This window comes from Ruditapes philippinarum, unplaced genomic scaffold, assembly GCF_026571515.1.
Source record: "Ruditapes philippinarum isolate M1 unplaced genomic scaffold, ASM2657151v2 ctg115_1_1_1_1, whole genome shotgun sequence".
In the NCBI taxonomy this organism is placed as follows: Eukaryota; Metazoa; Mollusca; class Bivalvia; order Venerida; family Veneridae; genus Ruditapes; species Ruditapes philippinarum.
In genome coordinates, this window is record NW_026861567.1 from 125,550 (window position 1) to 143,943 (window position 18,394).

An 18,394-nucleotide genomic window follows, 5' to 3' on the forward strand; every position below is an offset into this window, starting at 1 on the left:
TATGCATAATGCGACAGATTGTTGAAAACTTGTCCCATTGTGGCTCTTACCAAATAACGACAAAAGTCCTGTACATTTTGTATATTAAAAATATTCTAGAATATAAAAAAACAAATCAAGAAGAAGCAAAATTCATAGTTTAATTTCATTAATTTAGCATATACAGTGCAGATAAAGGTATAACATCGCTTGCATTATATTTGGGCGTCTATATCCTGCATGGTAATAAAATTGACAAGTCTGCCTACCACCAATTTTGCGGAGAAACGTTTTCACATCATAATTTGTATTAAAAGACAATTTATTTGTACAGCTATGAGTCTATCGTATCGAAATGAAGACGCTTTAAGCATTGTTTGCTAAACGCTAGCTATTGACTGAACGGTTATAGTACACGGGTGGCAAGAAAAAAAGACGCATAGGTCAATGCTTTAAATATATATATTTATACATGATAAGTAAATAAGCTGTTTCATAAACAAAAGTCAAGATTAAAAAAGATTGAACTTTTCTAGATGGAACTTTTCTTACTGCTTCACTCCCCGTTAGTCTGAAATAAATAAAATGTAGGATTTAATTTATCAAGTAAAAGTTTATGAGGTAACTTATATAAAGATGGTATATCACTTTTAATTTAAGATATAATATGTTCTCATTAGTATACTGTTAGTATCACGGTATACATCCGCCATATTGATTTTAAAAAATAAAAAAAGAACGTGGCAAATAAAAATAGATTTACTGAAGGCGAAAGACGTCTGCAAATTTTTGACTGTATTACCCCACAAAAGTTGACATTTACCTATCAATAAGGGTACGCAATCCTTTCCAAAATGTGAATATAACTTCTTTTTACCAAAAGCATAGTCAGGACTGGCAAGCCTGTCTTCCGGTGTTATCTGACCAAACTTTATACTGTCGGTATCTTAATTTGAACATCTTGATCAATTGCTTTTGAAAATGTACAGTTCCAAATAAAATACATGGCGATTTTTTTATGAGAAATAAAGAGGATTTTTTCAAGAGATATTTAAGAACATTTCAGTCATTTATTTGATCCTAAAAGGGAGCCAGTATGTTTTGGTCTATCAGTTAAAGGTACTTTATAGACAGTGTGACATTACGTATCTATTAGATAGAAACATTGAACGCGTTTAGATTACAAGATTTGCCGTATCTCCTGGTCTTATAGAAGATTATATTTCTCTTTCTCGCGGAAAGTAATGATATATATGACGACGGTCGCATTACCTTCTTACATGTCGAAAATTCTTGTTCTTTCACGATATGTCACTTTTGCAGAATTCATAGATACGTCCAAAACAAAAGTCTTCGCATTCAACGTATGGACTAAGGGGATACAATATTGGTTATTTAATATGCATACCACATGATCCTGTAGAGCAACTTCTTGTCTTTATCCACGGATTTATACACACTCTCCCTCCATGTGATGGAATGGGGCTATTGCATTCTCGGGTCTTGTGTTGTGTACCCCCTGCGTATATCAAACAATTATTATTTAAATCTATTCGGTATACAGCAAACAGTCGTAGTAAGAAATATCAACAGAATTTAACGTTCTAAGTCAAAGAATACCCACACCACATTCGGTCCATGCGTTATCATATGTAGACGAAACACGTAATTGGAGGGTTTGTTAAAACTTTGTTGGATACTGCTTTTTATAAACTAGCTCTTGAAATTCTTTATCAATTAGACGTGTAGTACTTTTTCATGTTTTTTGTCAATGACGAACATATGGTCTTAAACATTTTGATAGCTTAAAATTTTGGATTTCGCATAAAAAACAATTGGTTTCAGGAGGATTAAATGTATATGTTAAATAATGAGGAAGAATTTATCATGAAAAAAGTAGGTGACTTCATATTTAAAAACTTGGAAAAAAACTTAAACAGAGCTTGGTTAAAATCACTTTAATTATTAATACGCGTCGATTTTATCATTTTGTGAAGAAATGTAAATTTTGCCCAGTTTACTAAAGTAACTATTGTTTTAACATTGTATATTAGCATACAAGTAGAGAAACTTAGAAACATATAGGTGTATAGCTTACCACCGCATGTTTGTGAGCACTCGGACCAAGCGGACCAATCACTGAACCGGCCATTCACAGGCTTGCGGCTAGAAAAGGGCCTCGAACTTCCATGGCCATACCCCTAAAAAAGACAAACATTTACTGTCTGGACCTAACCAAAATGATTCTTGTCATTTACAGCCTTGTAACACCGCACTTTGGGGTCAAACGCACTTTGGGGTCCGACTCCAAAGTGCGTTAAACTTCGCACCGCACTTTGGGGTCCAACGCACTTTGGGGTCAAAATCGAGAAAACGACCCCAAAGTGCGTTAATATGCTACATATGAACGCACTTTGGGTTCCAGAGGTCTAAAGGTGTCATCTGAGTTCTGCTTAAATACTGAGTACTGACTTATTTTCGATCTGCAACATTGAATTATTTGAGGTGAAGTTCAAGATTGCGGTCGATACTTTGATGATGCTTAAGTGATAAAAGTTTCATTCATTTTTTCACTTGAAATATCTAAAAATTGTGTTCATATAACAAAATTACGGTGGCATAAAAGTGACATTTGCATTTTTTTTAGTTTTGCATACATATTTTATTTTAGTTTTGCATGCATACATTTTTTTTTAGTTTTTCGTACATATTTTATTTTTGTTTTTCCTACATTTTTTAGCCAATCAAAACAGCCAAAACATTTTATAACAGCCTATAGTTGAGTATAAAACTAGCATAATGGTTTAGTTACATTTCGGCTTCCGACGCCCCTTCGAGGCGTGCACGTCGCTCGGAAGGCATAGGTCACACCAGATGGGTGACCTAGTTAGGTCACTCAGCTGGTGTGACCTAACCAACGACGAGGGGTGTGGCCCCAAAGAGAGCTGCTGCTCCCGGAAGAGGTGCCTTTCCTCTATTGTCTACCATTGTTCAGGAAGCGAGGAACTGGGTCCTAGAGAAGATCTACGACGAAAGGCGGCATGAAAAGACCTCCGTTGCGGCTCTACGATCGGCGACGTTGCAGGCGAAATAAGTCCTCCGTTGCAGGCTCTACGACCAGCAATCATAACAGACGCCGATAGTCTGGGACACATTGGTTTACCGGCGCCCAGTATAAATAAAACTAAAAACACACACACACAAGTCACATTTCGGCCCATTTTTTTGGAATCGGCCCAGTCGTTTTCGGCCGCGCAAGTCTGGTTTCGGCCGACCCTTTTCGGCCCATTTTTTAAAATTATATATATTTTATATAATTACGTTTTTTATTATTATATACTATTATATTAGTGTCTATTTGGAAAGGGCTGTTGATTGGTGATCAATTATTATTCCATGAATATGCACCACTCAACCCCATCCCCTGAGAATAGTGGGGTGGGGGAGGCATTGACGTTTAACCAAGCCGACCACTGGTAAAATCTTCGCCCTGCAGGGGATACTCAGATAATAACATTTCTGCCATATGCCCCGGAACAGCGCACCCATCAAAAGGCGATTCTTTTAACCCGCACTCCTCCGGGGGCAAGGGAGGTGGTTACAAATGTCTGATGTATTACAATAATGCACAATAAAAGATCTAAATAGGTCCTTATATTCCACTGATTTAGAAAAAATGCTTATAGCTTTGAAGGATCTTTATGAAACTTGGGTCAATTCTTTAGCACATCCAGATAATGTGCAGAACTTGTATGCCAGGTGTGCCGGCTGAAGGTCGGGGTCACACATACAGGTCAAAGGATTAAGACCTGGGTATCATATCGGCTCCTTATCTCCTTAACCCCATGAAGGATTTTAAGGCACCTTGTGTCAAAGGTTAACCACATCGAGACCATATACAGAACCTTTCTTTGGGTGTTTGAAAATGGTGTTTTACAAATGACGTAATTATCCAAACCTCTTATTTGCAAATGATCATGTAAAAATATGTACGAAAAAAATAATATGTACAAAAAACTTGAATAAAATATGTATGCAAAACTAAAAAAAAATATGTATGCAAAACTAAAAAAAATATGTACGACAAACAAACAAAAATATGTTCGAAAAAAAATGCAAATGTCACTTTTATGCCACCGTTTAAAATACTCTAGTACAGAAATTGTGTATTCCTAAAATTAAAGGATGCTGCTAAAAATATCCCGTTCTGTCAGTCATTCACTTGATAACTTTTGGTGCCATATTGCCTTCCCCATTTTAAATATGTTGGGAATGAAATAAAATGCAGTTAATATTTTTTTCATAAACTCTATTGCAATGTTGTGGTGAAACATCAAGTTTTTTAATCGGACTATAAATAGTGATTTTTACAAATACATTATTAAGCTTATCAACAAACTTTATGGTTTTTGTAAGCTCCGTAACAACCGTTCGCCAGAGGTTTTTTAATGGGAAATCTTACATACTTCTTTAGAAAGAGCACACATGAATTTTATATAATGTTAAAATAATGGTATCAGAGAAATGTAAGATGCTTGTTATCTGAATAAAGTAGCGATAAATGTGAAATTTGTCATAAAAGTAGTCAAAACAATGTAGTATTTGACTTCCATATAAAATACTATGTCACTGTATTTGTACTCATAATTGCCAAAAAGCAACAGATGAAAAACATGGTTCAGGTAATTGGCCAATGTGTATTTTTTGGATAATATAGAAGAACATTAAAAATAGAAAATCCTTTTAAGAAAAGCAAATAAAAGCATAATGGGCCTTTAAAACGTTATTTTTAACCCTTGGGGGGATCGATACCCTACACTCCCCTCTATATGAGAATTTTACATTATTCTGAAGTGTAAATAAAGAACGGGAAAATGATGCATTTAACTAAAAACAATGGAGTTAATGAAAGGTGTACATTCTATTAATATAAATGGAAAATTTAAGAAAAAAAAATTTTAAGCTTAATAATTGATACAAATTCTTTATTTGGTGATTTATTTGGTGAAAAGTCTTCACTTACTTATCAAGACCATTTAAATCCCTATTGATTCTACCATAATTCAGGGCACATGTTTTGCGTCTATGTAATGCCTTGATTTTTGTTTATCATTGGCTTTGACTACATTATATTATTTAAAACATTATGAACATTAATTTTCTCTGACCCCAAAGTGCGGTCGTTTGCCTGATGTTAAAAAATGCATATGTACCCGTTTAACGCACTTTGGGGTCGAAATTGGACCCCAAAGCGCGTAACGCACTCTGGGGTCGGACCCCAAAGTACGTTACGCACTTTGGGGTCGGACCCCAAAGTGCGTTTGACCCCAAAGTGCGGTGTTACACAGCCTGACAGACTTTGCTGTATTAAGTGTTCTGTTAAGCGGCGTTATGACTAAAATCAAGAAAACAGCGAGAGAATATGATTACATAGCGCGGCAATGTACGCTATCTTAGCTCCTACATACCAATAGATATATGCATATTTTTTTATAAAAATGTTAACAGTTATAGAAAAAAATGTTTTTTTTTATTGAACTTTGTGGTTTAAACAAAAATCTAAATATATACATACAGGTGGCGGCAGCGAATCTCCGTTGGCTGTAATAGTGTCAGTGTATGTTGGGAGGGCTGACTGGAAATGAAATGATCAGAATTATACATTTTCACTATTTCTGATATTCAAATAAACATTTCGTCCCTCAGCCTTATAAGATCAAATAATGTGTATATGACCAGGGGCAAAATTATCTTACCAGCTAAACGCATGTTCGAAAAGTGCCAAGATTGACCCTACTCACAACACGGGGGTGGATCCACATATTAATATCAAAATTGAGCATCGGCATACTTTAGCAGTACTATTGCTTTAACTTCCTTTGTGATATTTTGGTATTGTTCTTTAAAAAAGATATTTCACTCCAAAACAAACTTTTCAAAATGGGTTTTGTACTTTTTTCTGCAATAGCGAACGAATATGAAATGTACAAATATGAACGTAATTTTAAAAATACTTTTAAAATCCAAAATAAATACATTGTGCAGCAGATAACTAAGAATCATCCAGGCTTTATTTTCACTTACCGGTAACTTCGTTAAATCTGAGCCATACAAACGCTGTCTACAATCACCACTTCCGGTGAGATTTCCGGAGAATTTAACTGTAATTTCCGGACAACCTTCCCCGCCACATTCGTGTTTGTCGTCTGGTGCACGGTCATGCACACCACGAAACTTGTAATACACCATTCTGTGAAAAGAATGTGCATCTTTTTAAATTAAGAATATATGTATTTATATAATAATTTGTCTTGCAGATATATTATGCAATATGACCAACAACAAATTTAAACCACGTATTTTGGCAATAATTGTTAAAATTTATTAATAAAATATATCTATTTACGCGTTTTTATTTGTACAGTTGAATTGTTCGGAGAAAGGATGTTTTTTAATTGAAAACCCCGTGAACATCAAAAATCACTTGTTGCATTTCACCAATATTTTCAAATTTTACCTAAATGATGAACAATTTACATAGGTATACATTGCTTTCTGAGATCAAAGAAAATAAAAGAAAATAAAAGAAGTAGGTAGCCTTTAGTTCATACAAATTTATTTTAGTTCGACTGTTTTGGAAGCTATAAGCTTATTGAAACACTTTTGAATCCGTTCCTAGAAGCAACCAGTACTTAGCAATGAATGTAAAATTTCTTGTTCAAGGAAACAACGGCTTTACTCCTGAGAAGAGTAATCTTTGCAGCCAATATAGAGAGAAGCACTTCCGTGCAATTCGACCAGATTTATCATCTATGTTGTAGGCTGAGCAATCTCACATTTTCATCTTCATATCCCAAATATTGGTTCAAAATTTACAGATCAAAAAATGAAAGCTAAACAATATCAAAGTGCCACAGAATTAAAAAGTCAGGTACAACGTAAATAGTGTGGCTAGATACAGACATTTAAACGCCGGAAACCACTGGCACACCGCTAACTGAAGTGTACACGTAACGAATAACTGCATGTTGTCATATATGTTTCTTTCAATTTCTTGCAATTTCGGCCTGGAACCCATCAATAAATCCGAAACACAACAATCAAATACTAAGAAAGAACAGATCTGAAATGTGTGAATTGCAGTTTAGATGTTAACATAATTTGTAAGATCGCTAACACGTTTTCGAAATTTCGAAGATTATATTTGAAGCAAAGTATTACGTACCCAGTTGTACTGTTATAGAAATACTTCTTTCCGTCCTTGTCCGGCTCAAATAGGTCAAGTTCCGTCAGAGAGTTAACTTGGATGAATTTGCTCATTGCGTTCAAATTATCCGGGAATTTGCTGCTTAACTCCCAGGTTGCACCCGGTGGAATGCAGATACCGACTCGCAGCACCTCATTACTGTAGAGAAAATGAATGTCTTAACATTAATGGACACGAATCTCTCTTTTAGTATATTTCTTCATCTATACGTGCAAAATGTAAATCAAGTAATCAAGGTTCAAACCACGTCCGAGTTTTACAAAAGCATGCCAAAGACCTTCGTAACTTTACTATTACAGCACAGTATCAAGTGTACATACATGCAGTTATTACTGCTATATACGTTTGCTCTAAAACCATTATTTAAAAAACACTCATATTTACAATTTCTAAAGAAGGAAAAAATGGTATTCTTTTCTGAGGCATGATGTGCCTTCAACATTTCTCGAGAAAGATTCGAAATGTCAATACATGTTCTATACGTAAACTGTGTCGAAGTCATACCGATTAAAGAAAAACAAATCTTACGTTTCAATGCCATCCGCAGTAAATTTCAACCAATCTGGTATTTGTCCAGTTGTATGAAAAGTGTATGTTTCAGTCCCGTTAAGGACAACTTGAGGCCCGGCACTCTTCTCAAGGTCAAACGTGAGTTGTGCACCCGGGAATTTATCACGGACAAACACGCCAAGAGACCCATGTGAGTAAAACGCATCGATTCCTGAATGGTGAAGTCTCCACTGAAAATTAAACACATTTTTCTTATCAAAATTTGTAACAGTCAGTGCGACTGTGAACTATGAATTATTTAAGTCAAAAAATATATATTACTACTAGAAATATGAATTTTAAAACGAGTTTGACATATGAAACATTTGCGGTTATATTGCTTTTTTATATTATTTTTTTCTGCCTTTTATTGCATATGTCATGTGGTTAAACCCATTTGACGACAGTTGGCACGTTTTCGCCGCCCATGCTAGCACCGCGTTTTAGCAAGCCATTCTAAAGACGGTCGTCGTCACTCTACCTCGTTTTCTAACCCTGTTAAAAGTCATTTTAAGACGGCTTGTTAATGTTTTTGCCTTTACGCCCGCTTCAAGCGCACATCATAACCACAAACAACCAGGTGTGTATTAGCGTTTTGTCGTCTGTTCGCCTTTTGCTAGTTCTGCATGACAAACAGCGAGCCATTTGCATCGTACGGTGTCCTTATCGTGCCATTTAGAATGTCGTCCGTCGCGTCTAAGGGTAGACACACGACAATGCGAAGTGACATCGCGACAATGCGAAGCGACGCTCGACAACGCGAAGCGATATGCGACAATGCGAAGCGACGCTCGACAGTGTCAAACGATATGTCGCACTGTCGCCTAGAAATGTCGCGGTAAAAAAGGGCGACATTTAAGAAATGTCGCTTCGCGTTGTCGAGTGTCGCTTCGCATTGTCGAGCGTCGCTTCGCGTTGTCGCGATGTCACTTCGCGTTGACGCGATGTCACTTCGCGTTGTCGCATTGTCACTTCGCATTGTCGAGTGTCGAGGTTGGTAGAAGTGCATACCACGACACTCGACAATGCGAAACGACAACGCGACAATGCGATACGACGCTCGACAATGCGAAGTGACACTCGACATCGCGAAGCGACATTTTTAGAATGTCGAGTAAATGTCGCGTTATTTTTATGATTTTTACACCGCGACGCTCAACATTGCGAAGCGACACTCGACAATGCGAAGCGACACTCGACAACGCGAAGCGATACTCGACAACGCGAAGCGACACTCGACAATGCGAAGCGACATTTGGAATAATATCGTATCGCATTGTCGTGCGTCTACCGGTGCTTGGTCAGAATTTACTAACTCACCGACAAACGGTGCGATCATGGAAGGGGTCGCACTAAACTGCTGACGAATTAGCTGACGATATAGAATATATAGGAAACTGCTGACCAGGGGTTAGTATCTCGAAGCTATCGTTAGCATAACGACTATCGTATACCTCTCGTTACGGTTTACATCGCTATCTCGACGCTCTCGTAATTAACGAATAATCGTTAACATGCCCAATTATTAACGAATGCCTAGATGGTGTCGTAAGGCTCTCGTTACTATCATTTTGACACAAAAATAAGAAAGGTGCGATTTTAAAGTACATAAAAAAATGAGAATTATATAATTTTATTGATAAAAAATGATGAACCGACATAAATGTAGTAGATCTATTGAATTTCTTTTTCTCATGAATTTTCACAGGCCCGTTATAGATTTTATTGTGTAAATTCACTCAAAGAACTCTTTAATACAATTCCATAAAAACAATCATTGATTATTTGAAAGAGATAAACTTGTATTCTTGGATCTAATTGGCTCATTTTTATTGTCATTTACAAAGTTTTACATAACATTTAAGCCTATTATAGCATTCGACTCGATATGGCCAGTTATGTGTTGACGACCCGTAAAAATCCAAACAAACAAAATTTTTCTCACATATCAAACGAATACGAATACGAATACGAAAATTTTATTCAGCATTAAACATGTTTAAACAATGTTTATAGCCTATACAAATTCTATTGTACAGTGTGAACAAAAAACATAGAAGAAAGAAAAGCAAACAACAAAATGCATTTTTTACATAATAAATTATACAGTTATCAGAAGAGATTGTTTAATGAAACATTATTCTGAAAAAAGTATCATGATTATGTAAAGTCGAATAAACATGTAAATGTATCATTACATATATATAACCCTATTGCAATATTAACAATATTTACGTGATTCTAATGAAAAAAAAATTACACAATTCTTCTTTTATTTGCAAAGTAAACAAATTTAGCTAAATTCAATAAATCTTTTGTAGAGTTTGTTGACATGAGAGCCCTAAATTTATTCAAAGTCGGCCACTGGCAGTAATAGCGTTTAAAATATTTATATCTCAAATCTCTAAAATGTGGACAGACCATCAAAAAATGGTATTCATTTTCGACCATTGACATATTACATGATTTACAAAGTCTTTGTTCCCTTGGGATATTATAGTATCTACCGGTTTCGATATATAGATTATGAGAGGACATGCGAAATCTGGATAATGTATTTCTTAATTTGTAATCAGAAATCACCGAAAGATATTTTTCACGGTCAAAATTATGTTTAAAAAAATGCAATATGACTGGAGTCGACTGGAATTATTAATATCTGCATACCATTTTTGTAAATAGTTATCTAAGATTCTTTGTTTGATAGCAGAAAGGGGAATATCATTTTCATTTTGATTTTGCCAAACATATAGAAATCCAAGTTCTGATAGGAACTTTTTGATTTGAAACGCCCAGTTATTTCCTCTATACGTTATATTGGAATCAGCGTCTGCTTTTAATAGTAAATAAGCTTTCTTCACTAGAGACGAATCTTCTTGTTTAACTATTTTAACCCAATATTTAATCATTGTTATTTTGCGATATATAGATAAAGGGTAACGTCCTAATTCCCCATAAAGTGCTAATAAATTTGTTGATTTTTTCACCCCTAAGACCCTACGCAGAAATTTTGTATGAATTGCTTCAACAGCTGTAGCGTCATGGTTTCCCCAAATTTCTGCACCAAAATTTAAAATAGATCCGACAAGCGAGTCAAACAGCTTACACTTTTGAGAAATAGGTAACTCTATATCATTAAAAATTGAGAAAAGGTTATGTAGTGCGTACGATGCATGTTGAGCTATTTTCTTTTGACTTCTGAACCAATTTCCGTTTTTAAAAAGGGTTAAACCCAAATATTTGAACGTTTCAACAATCTCAATTTTTGTATTATAGATGAAAAAATCATACTGTGTATGATGACGTCCTTTCTCAAAAACCATTGCCTTGGTCTTTGATGTATTGATTTTCATATTCCACCTTGTGCAATAATTTTCAACATCTTTAAGCATAGATTGTAATGATGTCGGCGACTTTGCAAACAGAACCTGGTCGTCGGCAAAAAGGATTAAAAATAGTTTGAGCTCGTTTACAGTAAATAAACCATCTAAATTTGTATTAATGTTATCAATAATGTCATTTGCGAATAACATGAACAGCAGAGGAGAACTGGGGTCTCCTTGCTTCAAACCGAGGTTCGAGTCGAAAAATTCCGAAAATTTGCCATTATATCTAACACACGACGTAACAGTCTTATACATTGACTTAATAGCCTTAACAAATTTACAACTCACATTTTCCATTTAAAGTTTTTTCCATAGAAAAGACCTATCAATTTTGTCAAAGCATTTTTCGTAGTCAATAAATACACTGTATAGTTTCTCTCCATTTTCTAGAACTTTTAAAACAACTGAATGAAAAATAAACAGACAGTCAACAACCGACTTCCCTTTTTGGAATCCAAACTGATTTTTTGATATTTTTTCGTTTTTTTCTGTCCATTTCGTTAATCTGTTTAATAAAATTTGGGAGTAGATTTTGGCTATTACGTTTATTAGCGTAATACCGCGGTAATTCTTTGGGTCGTTTATATCGCCCTTTTTAAATATTGGTGTTATAATGCCTTTACCCCACGATTCCGGATATTCGCTGTATTTAAACAATCTATTATAAAGATTTAATAAAAGAGGCGACAGAATATCGTATGCTGCTTTAAATATTTCAGCCGTAAGACCATCGATACCAGCGGATTTATTATTATTTTGCATAAATACAGCGGAATGAAGCTCCGTTTCCATAATTTCGCAGTTAAGATCGTCGTCTGAAAGGACATATTGATCCAGATTTGGCTCTTCTGACTCTATGGACGCGTTTTCACCAAATAATTCTTTAAAATTCTCGAACAATTGCTCGACTGTTAAATTTTTCGCTATTTCTTGTTTACGTTTATAACTTTTTTTAACATTTTTCCAGAATTGCCGCGGCTGTTTATTTGCTAGTTCTGAGATTCGTTTACCTTCGTTTATTTTGAATTTTCTTTTTGCAGCCTTTTTTATTTTGTTATAATATTGATGCGAATGAATGAAAGCAAGTCTATTTTCTTCATACATACGAGGTTCTTTACATTTTAATGTAAGACTTATATTTGAATGCGGATGAAAAAAAACATATCATAACTTAAACAGCGAAAGGAATAATCTCCGTAATGTGTAATTTTGCACAAGAAAACATAAATAAATATATGCATACATCATGCTGAAAATTCAACAAAATTCAAACTAGTTACACAATTATATTTCGAAAAGTAAACTGTGGCGTATTAATTACATCATGAAGAAAAGTGCATTACGTCAGCTGCAAAAATCGGTACCACAAAAAGGGATGTAATATATAGAAATGTTGTTTGTTTATCATTTTATATTAACATATATTTCACTCGCGAACACCAGTTGTTTAGGCCAGTCAGTTTAGCCAAAAAATATGCTTAACATAGAACTAATTGCAACAGTTTTTATTTTGTGTTCATATGAAGGCACAATAAGTGTACTATCTCTAATAAAAAGTCCCAGCATGTTGCACCTGCCGTTTTGGTTAAAAACTAGTTTTGATCAAGCGTAGTGTAAGAATAAATTTGCAAAGACCTGGACTGCATGTACCATTACAATACATATTATTCTTGAGAAATTAAACATATAATTTACTTTAAACATAAAACTGTGTTAAAGTGACAATCTTTAGTATTTTTATTCTCTAAATTGGTTAATAAAGTATCTTATTTCTAAACTTTTATACAAAAAATAACATATAAAACATTACCCCACCCACTTTGTTTTAACAATGATATATCTTTAAAAAAGTTTTTAGATAACAAACACTTTGAGATAATCTAAAATTGTTTCAGACACATATTTACTACATTGATAGATGAAAAGACAAGATTATTTAAGTAACACACTCCTCATGAGTCTTAAATAATTCACTGAAAGTGAGTTTGTCCTAATGTACATGTTATCTTCTGTTATTGTTCATCTATCAATTCATGCAAATCTGCCAACGTTTGAGAGTTGGAACATGAAAGACCTTTGCAATTTCCACAACCACTGGAACATTCTAGTCCATGTTTCCGACAGGTACATTTTTTCGAGTCACAATTGAGTTTGCAGTTACAACGAATGATTTTAAGTAGTTGTTCAGGTGCAGGGGGGAGAGACGTTTTAACGGGTACCATTCTTTCTTGACAAATGCACCATCCATAATCCAGAGGATCCAGTGATGTATCGCCCATCCATACTTTAGTCTGATAATAAACTCTAAGGGAATGATAATGTGCAGATGCTGTGGTTGGTGGAAGTGTGTGTACCTGAACAAATGTAGAACTTGAAGCGACCTTATTTGAAAATTTCTGGTATCTTAATACATTAAGATTTCCGACAAATTTTTCATCATACAAAGCGATCATCAACTGTTCACCAACACGCGATATGTCAATCAGATTATCTGTTCTAAGGAAATCATTGCAATTCTTTCTAAACACTGGGCTTTTGTTGAAAAGTTTTAAAATTGCTGACTTTCCTATTCCGAAAATACGAGACGTAGTATCGCAGCCTGTGAATGCATGTAGCAGAGGAAGAAAAACACAGATATCAGATCCAAACACTAACTTGGCCTTTCGAATGTCCCATACTTTCCCATTCTCGGAAATTTTTTTGGAAGCGGATCGGAATACTACTTCATTTAAATCATTTCTGAAGTAGTGGCAAAGTAATACCAACAGATCAGTATCTTCTCCAATCACATTGACGTTATGTGTTTCTGCTAGTTTTGATGGCTGTTTGGACGATAAAACATCAGCATCATCAATAGCATGGCAAACAGAAAAGCCATCTCTCATTAAACACTCACCAAGCATATATATAAAGTTCTGTTTATTTATTTCATTGCTCAAAAATAAGTCTTTTTTCATTCTGCATGGTGTTTCAATCGAAAACCTCACTTGTGCGCATTGCACGGCCTTTTAATCTTCTGTAGTGCGTCACATCTTTCGTGCTTGGTCTTTGTGAGTAGCCATCAAATACTATAGTGACATTTGATGCTGCTGCGTCATCTTCAGAAATAAAATTCCTGCACAAGTAATCAGAATAGCATTTGCAAATTTCACCGTAAGTTTTCCCTTTATTCCAAGTTATGCGTTGTAAAAGTGATCCACCATCAATAACAAAATGTGTACATTTACCATGCTTCTTTTTTGTAGATAAGCAAGAACAGTCACCAAGTCTCCAAAGCGCATCGGCCAATGTAGCTTTGTTAGGCTCTCTTGGCAAACCAGTTTGTGTCAAAGAGTGATGACGGTACACTTGCTAGTTCATACTGAAAAAACTTCAGGAACATTTTCAATGTATCTGTCCGCAACAGCAGTGAGACGTTGGAATAGTAATTGTGTGTCAATATGAACTGCCTCACACCTGTATCTTTATGTCATTTTTCTCACTCAGTGTAACAACTTGCATTGACCTCTTGAAACTAAATCTTGCTGCAGTTTGCCCATTCATATTTTTCCACTATCGATTCGCCAAGTTCCTCAGCATTGTCAACATTTACAGATGGATCTGCTTCTACACCTGTTTCAATATTTCTTAAATTTCTGTCTGCTTTATTGAATGGTATTCTTTCTCTCAGAAAAAGTCAACAATGTATTCATATCTTTAGAATCTCGAACCGATCTCGAATTGCCTGTTTCTTTGTGCTGATCACTTGTTTGAAAAGATGTTTCCAGTAAATTCCTGCATGGCATTGTTCATTTGTACACAAATCGGGGCATTGAAAATAACCACATTGACCTTTGATTTTCTGTCATTCCCCCGTCCTCTGGTTAGTCCACCGGTTGATTTAAGTGACCTCAATTAATACTTGTTCGATCACCAAATCTGTCGATAACTCTGCCCAATAGCGATCGGATCTTCGAATGATATGCAATCCAGACATAAAAATGCTTCATATACATCCGGACTGGTATCCCTCAAACGAAGCATTGATTGTAAATAAATGTATGCACTCTTCAAATATAAATTATGACCGGATGCGGCAAAAAAAAGGGAGCATCTTACGAAGGGTCACCAAATGCATATCCCAATTGCCTGTTCTTTCGGCTCTAATGAACTGTTGTAAAATCGATACCATAGTCATGTACAAAAAACCACAGCCTAGCAGTACGACTTTCGCATAACTCTTGTTTTTTCTGTTTTCCATTACAGTTTGAAGATGATTCAAGCTTTCACATTCATTCAACGTTTCACACAATTCTTTATCTTTGTTTAACGTCTCATATACTCCAGCGAGGTCTTGCATTTCTTTAATAGTTCAACATCTCTTTATTTCACACGGTGACATATCTTCACTTTCAAAGTTATTTGAATGTTCAAATGTTTCAGCTCTACTATGACTAGTTTCAGAAGGTTCTGCTTTCAAGTTAGATTCAATACCTTTTTCTAGCAGCAAAACTGTTAATGCATTATCTACTAGCATGTGACCTCTGATGGCACGGTGTACAGCTTTACCAGACAGTATGTGCGTAACAGCATTTGGTGCATATATTGACTCGATCACGTCCTGTAGGCCAGATCCGGTCATAATATACCCTATACAGCCCAGAAAACTCATTTCTGTATGGAACGCCCCTAAGCGCAAAACTATTTTCTTTAACGGGCTTGAGGTTCCTTGACAGTAGATGATATCAACTGCTTTTTGATAAAGTGGCTGATCAAATGTTAACACTGGTGTTTTTCTGTATTTTTGAGATTGTTCACAGACGAAATGAAGTGTTGAATATATACATGTAGCATCGCTTGGACTTAGATCTATCATAGGCATAAAAGTTATTGTTGACTTCTTTGGAAATGATGCACCAGGCTTTTCAAATGTCTGCATAAACCCTGACCAGTTAATTTAACTCGTTATATTTTAATTTATAATACAGCAAACATCCTTTGTTTAAAACAAAATGAAAATTTATCCATATTAATTAACAGCAGCCATGTATATATTTAGTAATACAGATATTTGACAGGTTATATGGCCGTATATAAACGATAACCCGAGCCGCCAAGTGAGAGTTATATTGCAAACAAAATTATATCGGCCATATATCCTGTTAAAAATCTTTATAACGAATTTTCAATACTGCAGAAAAAAGAGAGATTTCTTGATAAATTGACAGCAGCTGTGTATATAAACTATATAAACGCCAATTAAATTAAATTGACGTACCAAACTTGCAGTAACAAACGTGCAGTATTATCAAAGATTTTATAATACTGCACGTTTGTCACGTCACTTTTCATTGGAGAATCGTGACATTTTTATAGTTTTATATACACTGTTTCTGGCAATTTTCTAAGAAATCTCACTTTTTTTTCTAAAAAAAAAAAGGGAAGTTCGCAGTTTTATAAATTCGTTATAAATATTCCTGACATGTTAAATGGTTGTAGGCAATAAAACCATCGCCTAGCGGCTCGGGTTATATCTGAATAGTCGTTTATGTAGGGCAATATTACCTGTCAAAAATCTTTATTACTAATAATATAAACGTCATGATTATCCAATGAAAATCGACTTTACATATTTAATATATATTTATGCTTATGAAGTAATTGTTTTGCTCATGGCGCCATTGTTAGGCGCATGACGTCTTTGCAGCTGTGTAGCAAGTGGGATTTTAGAAAGAGTTGCTGTACATATGTTTGTCTAAAGGGTAAAAATTCCATTATGTTTCGTGAAAATATTAGTCCATATTTCACTCAAACGGAAAGCAACAATGAAAGCAAAATTTTCAAATTTTGAATATTGACAGTATACTTACACCTAAAACAACATGTTGTTTATAACCTGAAAGAATGAGGGATGGTTATCTGTCCCCAGATTTTTTGACTGGTATTGAGAAGAAGCTCCGCCAGAATATTGGCTTTAACTATGTAAAGAGTTTAAAATATCTGACTACACTGGCAGCCTCTGCTGCTAAATCTTCAGTCTCTGCGGTTCTATATACAGTCGGTTTTTATTTGCAGTTTCTATGTTAAGTTCCCCCGCCCCTCAATTAGAAATCACGCCTGCTTCATTGGAACTTTCAACAGGGGCAGTTCCAATGACTGTTCTCTTTTTTTAAAGGAACCGTTTTTCGTATGTTTACCACTATCACAATTGATATTATCAAGGCAATCGAGATTTTTCATCAAAACAAGTCTATATTGCTAGACGACAGACCGGCGGATCCTGCACGTTTCGTGTGATTGTGTTCTGGTTTAGCATGATCGTAACCTTATATTCACCTTCGTCTACACAAAAATAATGATTCGGTGAATATAAACAAGAGCTGTACACAATTTTCGGGTACATGGTATTCAAATGATAACACAACGCAATCGTTAATAACTAACGAGTAAGCAACGAACGATTGCTTAACTACTGCTTTCGAGATACCCGCGCTAGTCTCTCGTTAACCAACCCTCCGTCAATCGTTAGCACGTTCGTAAACGCAAATATAACGATAGCTTCGAGATACTAACCCCTGTTAAACAAAGAAGGATTATCGAAAACTGCTGACCAGTTAGATAAAGAAGGGAAAACAATGAAGGTGTCAAATTGCCGTTGGTGATATTACAGGCGAGGTCGAGAAATACTTGATAAAATGTTTTTTCAAGATGTCAATATTACAAATGATACATATTAATTATAAAAAATTCAATTGATATATACTGTATATTTCTCATTTATTTTGATATAATATTTTATTTAAGTACCTTAATGAATTTTCTTCTATGTGTTATATATTGGTTAAAATTTTAAAAAATGTAGTCAAAATATGCTGTACGAAAAATCATAATTTGTTTCAAGTATGTATAAAACTATGCATCATAGGTTAAAATATATACATGTACATATACGTAATGTATATTTTAACAGAATATAATTATTATGTCGTTTTAGTGCAAATTATGAAATAAAGTGATTTCTGTTTCCTTATTTTGTTGTTCGTATAATTGTATAAGTAATATTGAAAAAATTAATAATGTGCTAATTGTTATAGTTAATAAGCTTTTATTACATTATAAACAACATGTTTCCACAGATATCCATTAAACTGATAATTTATCGAGATCGATATGCCCCAAGGTCATATTAAAATCGATTTCACACGCGACGAATCCCGGACAATCCCCCTCCCGG

General features: G+C 34.9%; 1 protein-coding gene across 1 annotated transcript in view; it reads right to left on the reverse strand.

Annotated features, from left to right (window-relative positions):
• Positions 1 to 425: 425 nt before the first annotated feature.
• The window catches only part of LOC132716198 (protein DDB_G0287365-like), a 45,444-nt gene continuing 27,475 nt past the window's right edge, over positions 426 to 18,394 (reverse strand). The window contains exons 19-25 of the mRNA XM_060699408.1: positions 7,775 to 7,986; positions 7,205 to 7,384; positions 6,064 to 6,229; positions 5,555 to 5,614; positions 2,078 to 2,180; positions 1,388 to 1,498; positions 426 to 550 (exon numbers count right to left, since the gene is read on the reverse strand). Of these exons, the coding sequence (XP_060555391.1) occupies positions 546 to 550; positions 1,388 to 1,498; positions 2,078 to 2,180; positions 5,555 to 5,614; positions 6,064 to 6,229; positions 7,205 to 7,384; positions 7,775 to 7,986 (837 nt within the window). The 3' untranslated portion in view covers positions 426 to 545. The remainder of the gene's footprint in view (positions 551 to 1,387; positions 1,499 to 2,077; positions 2,181 to 5,554; positions 5,615 to 6,063; positions 6,230 to 7,204; positions 7,385 to 7,774; positions 7,987 to 18,394) is intronic.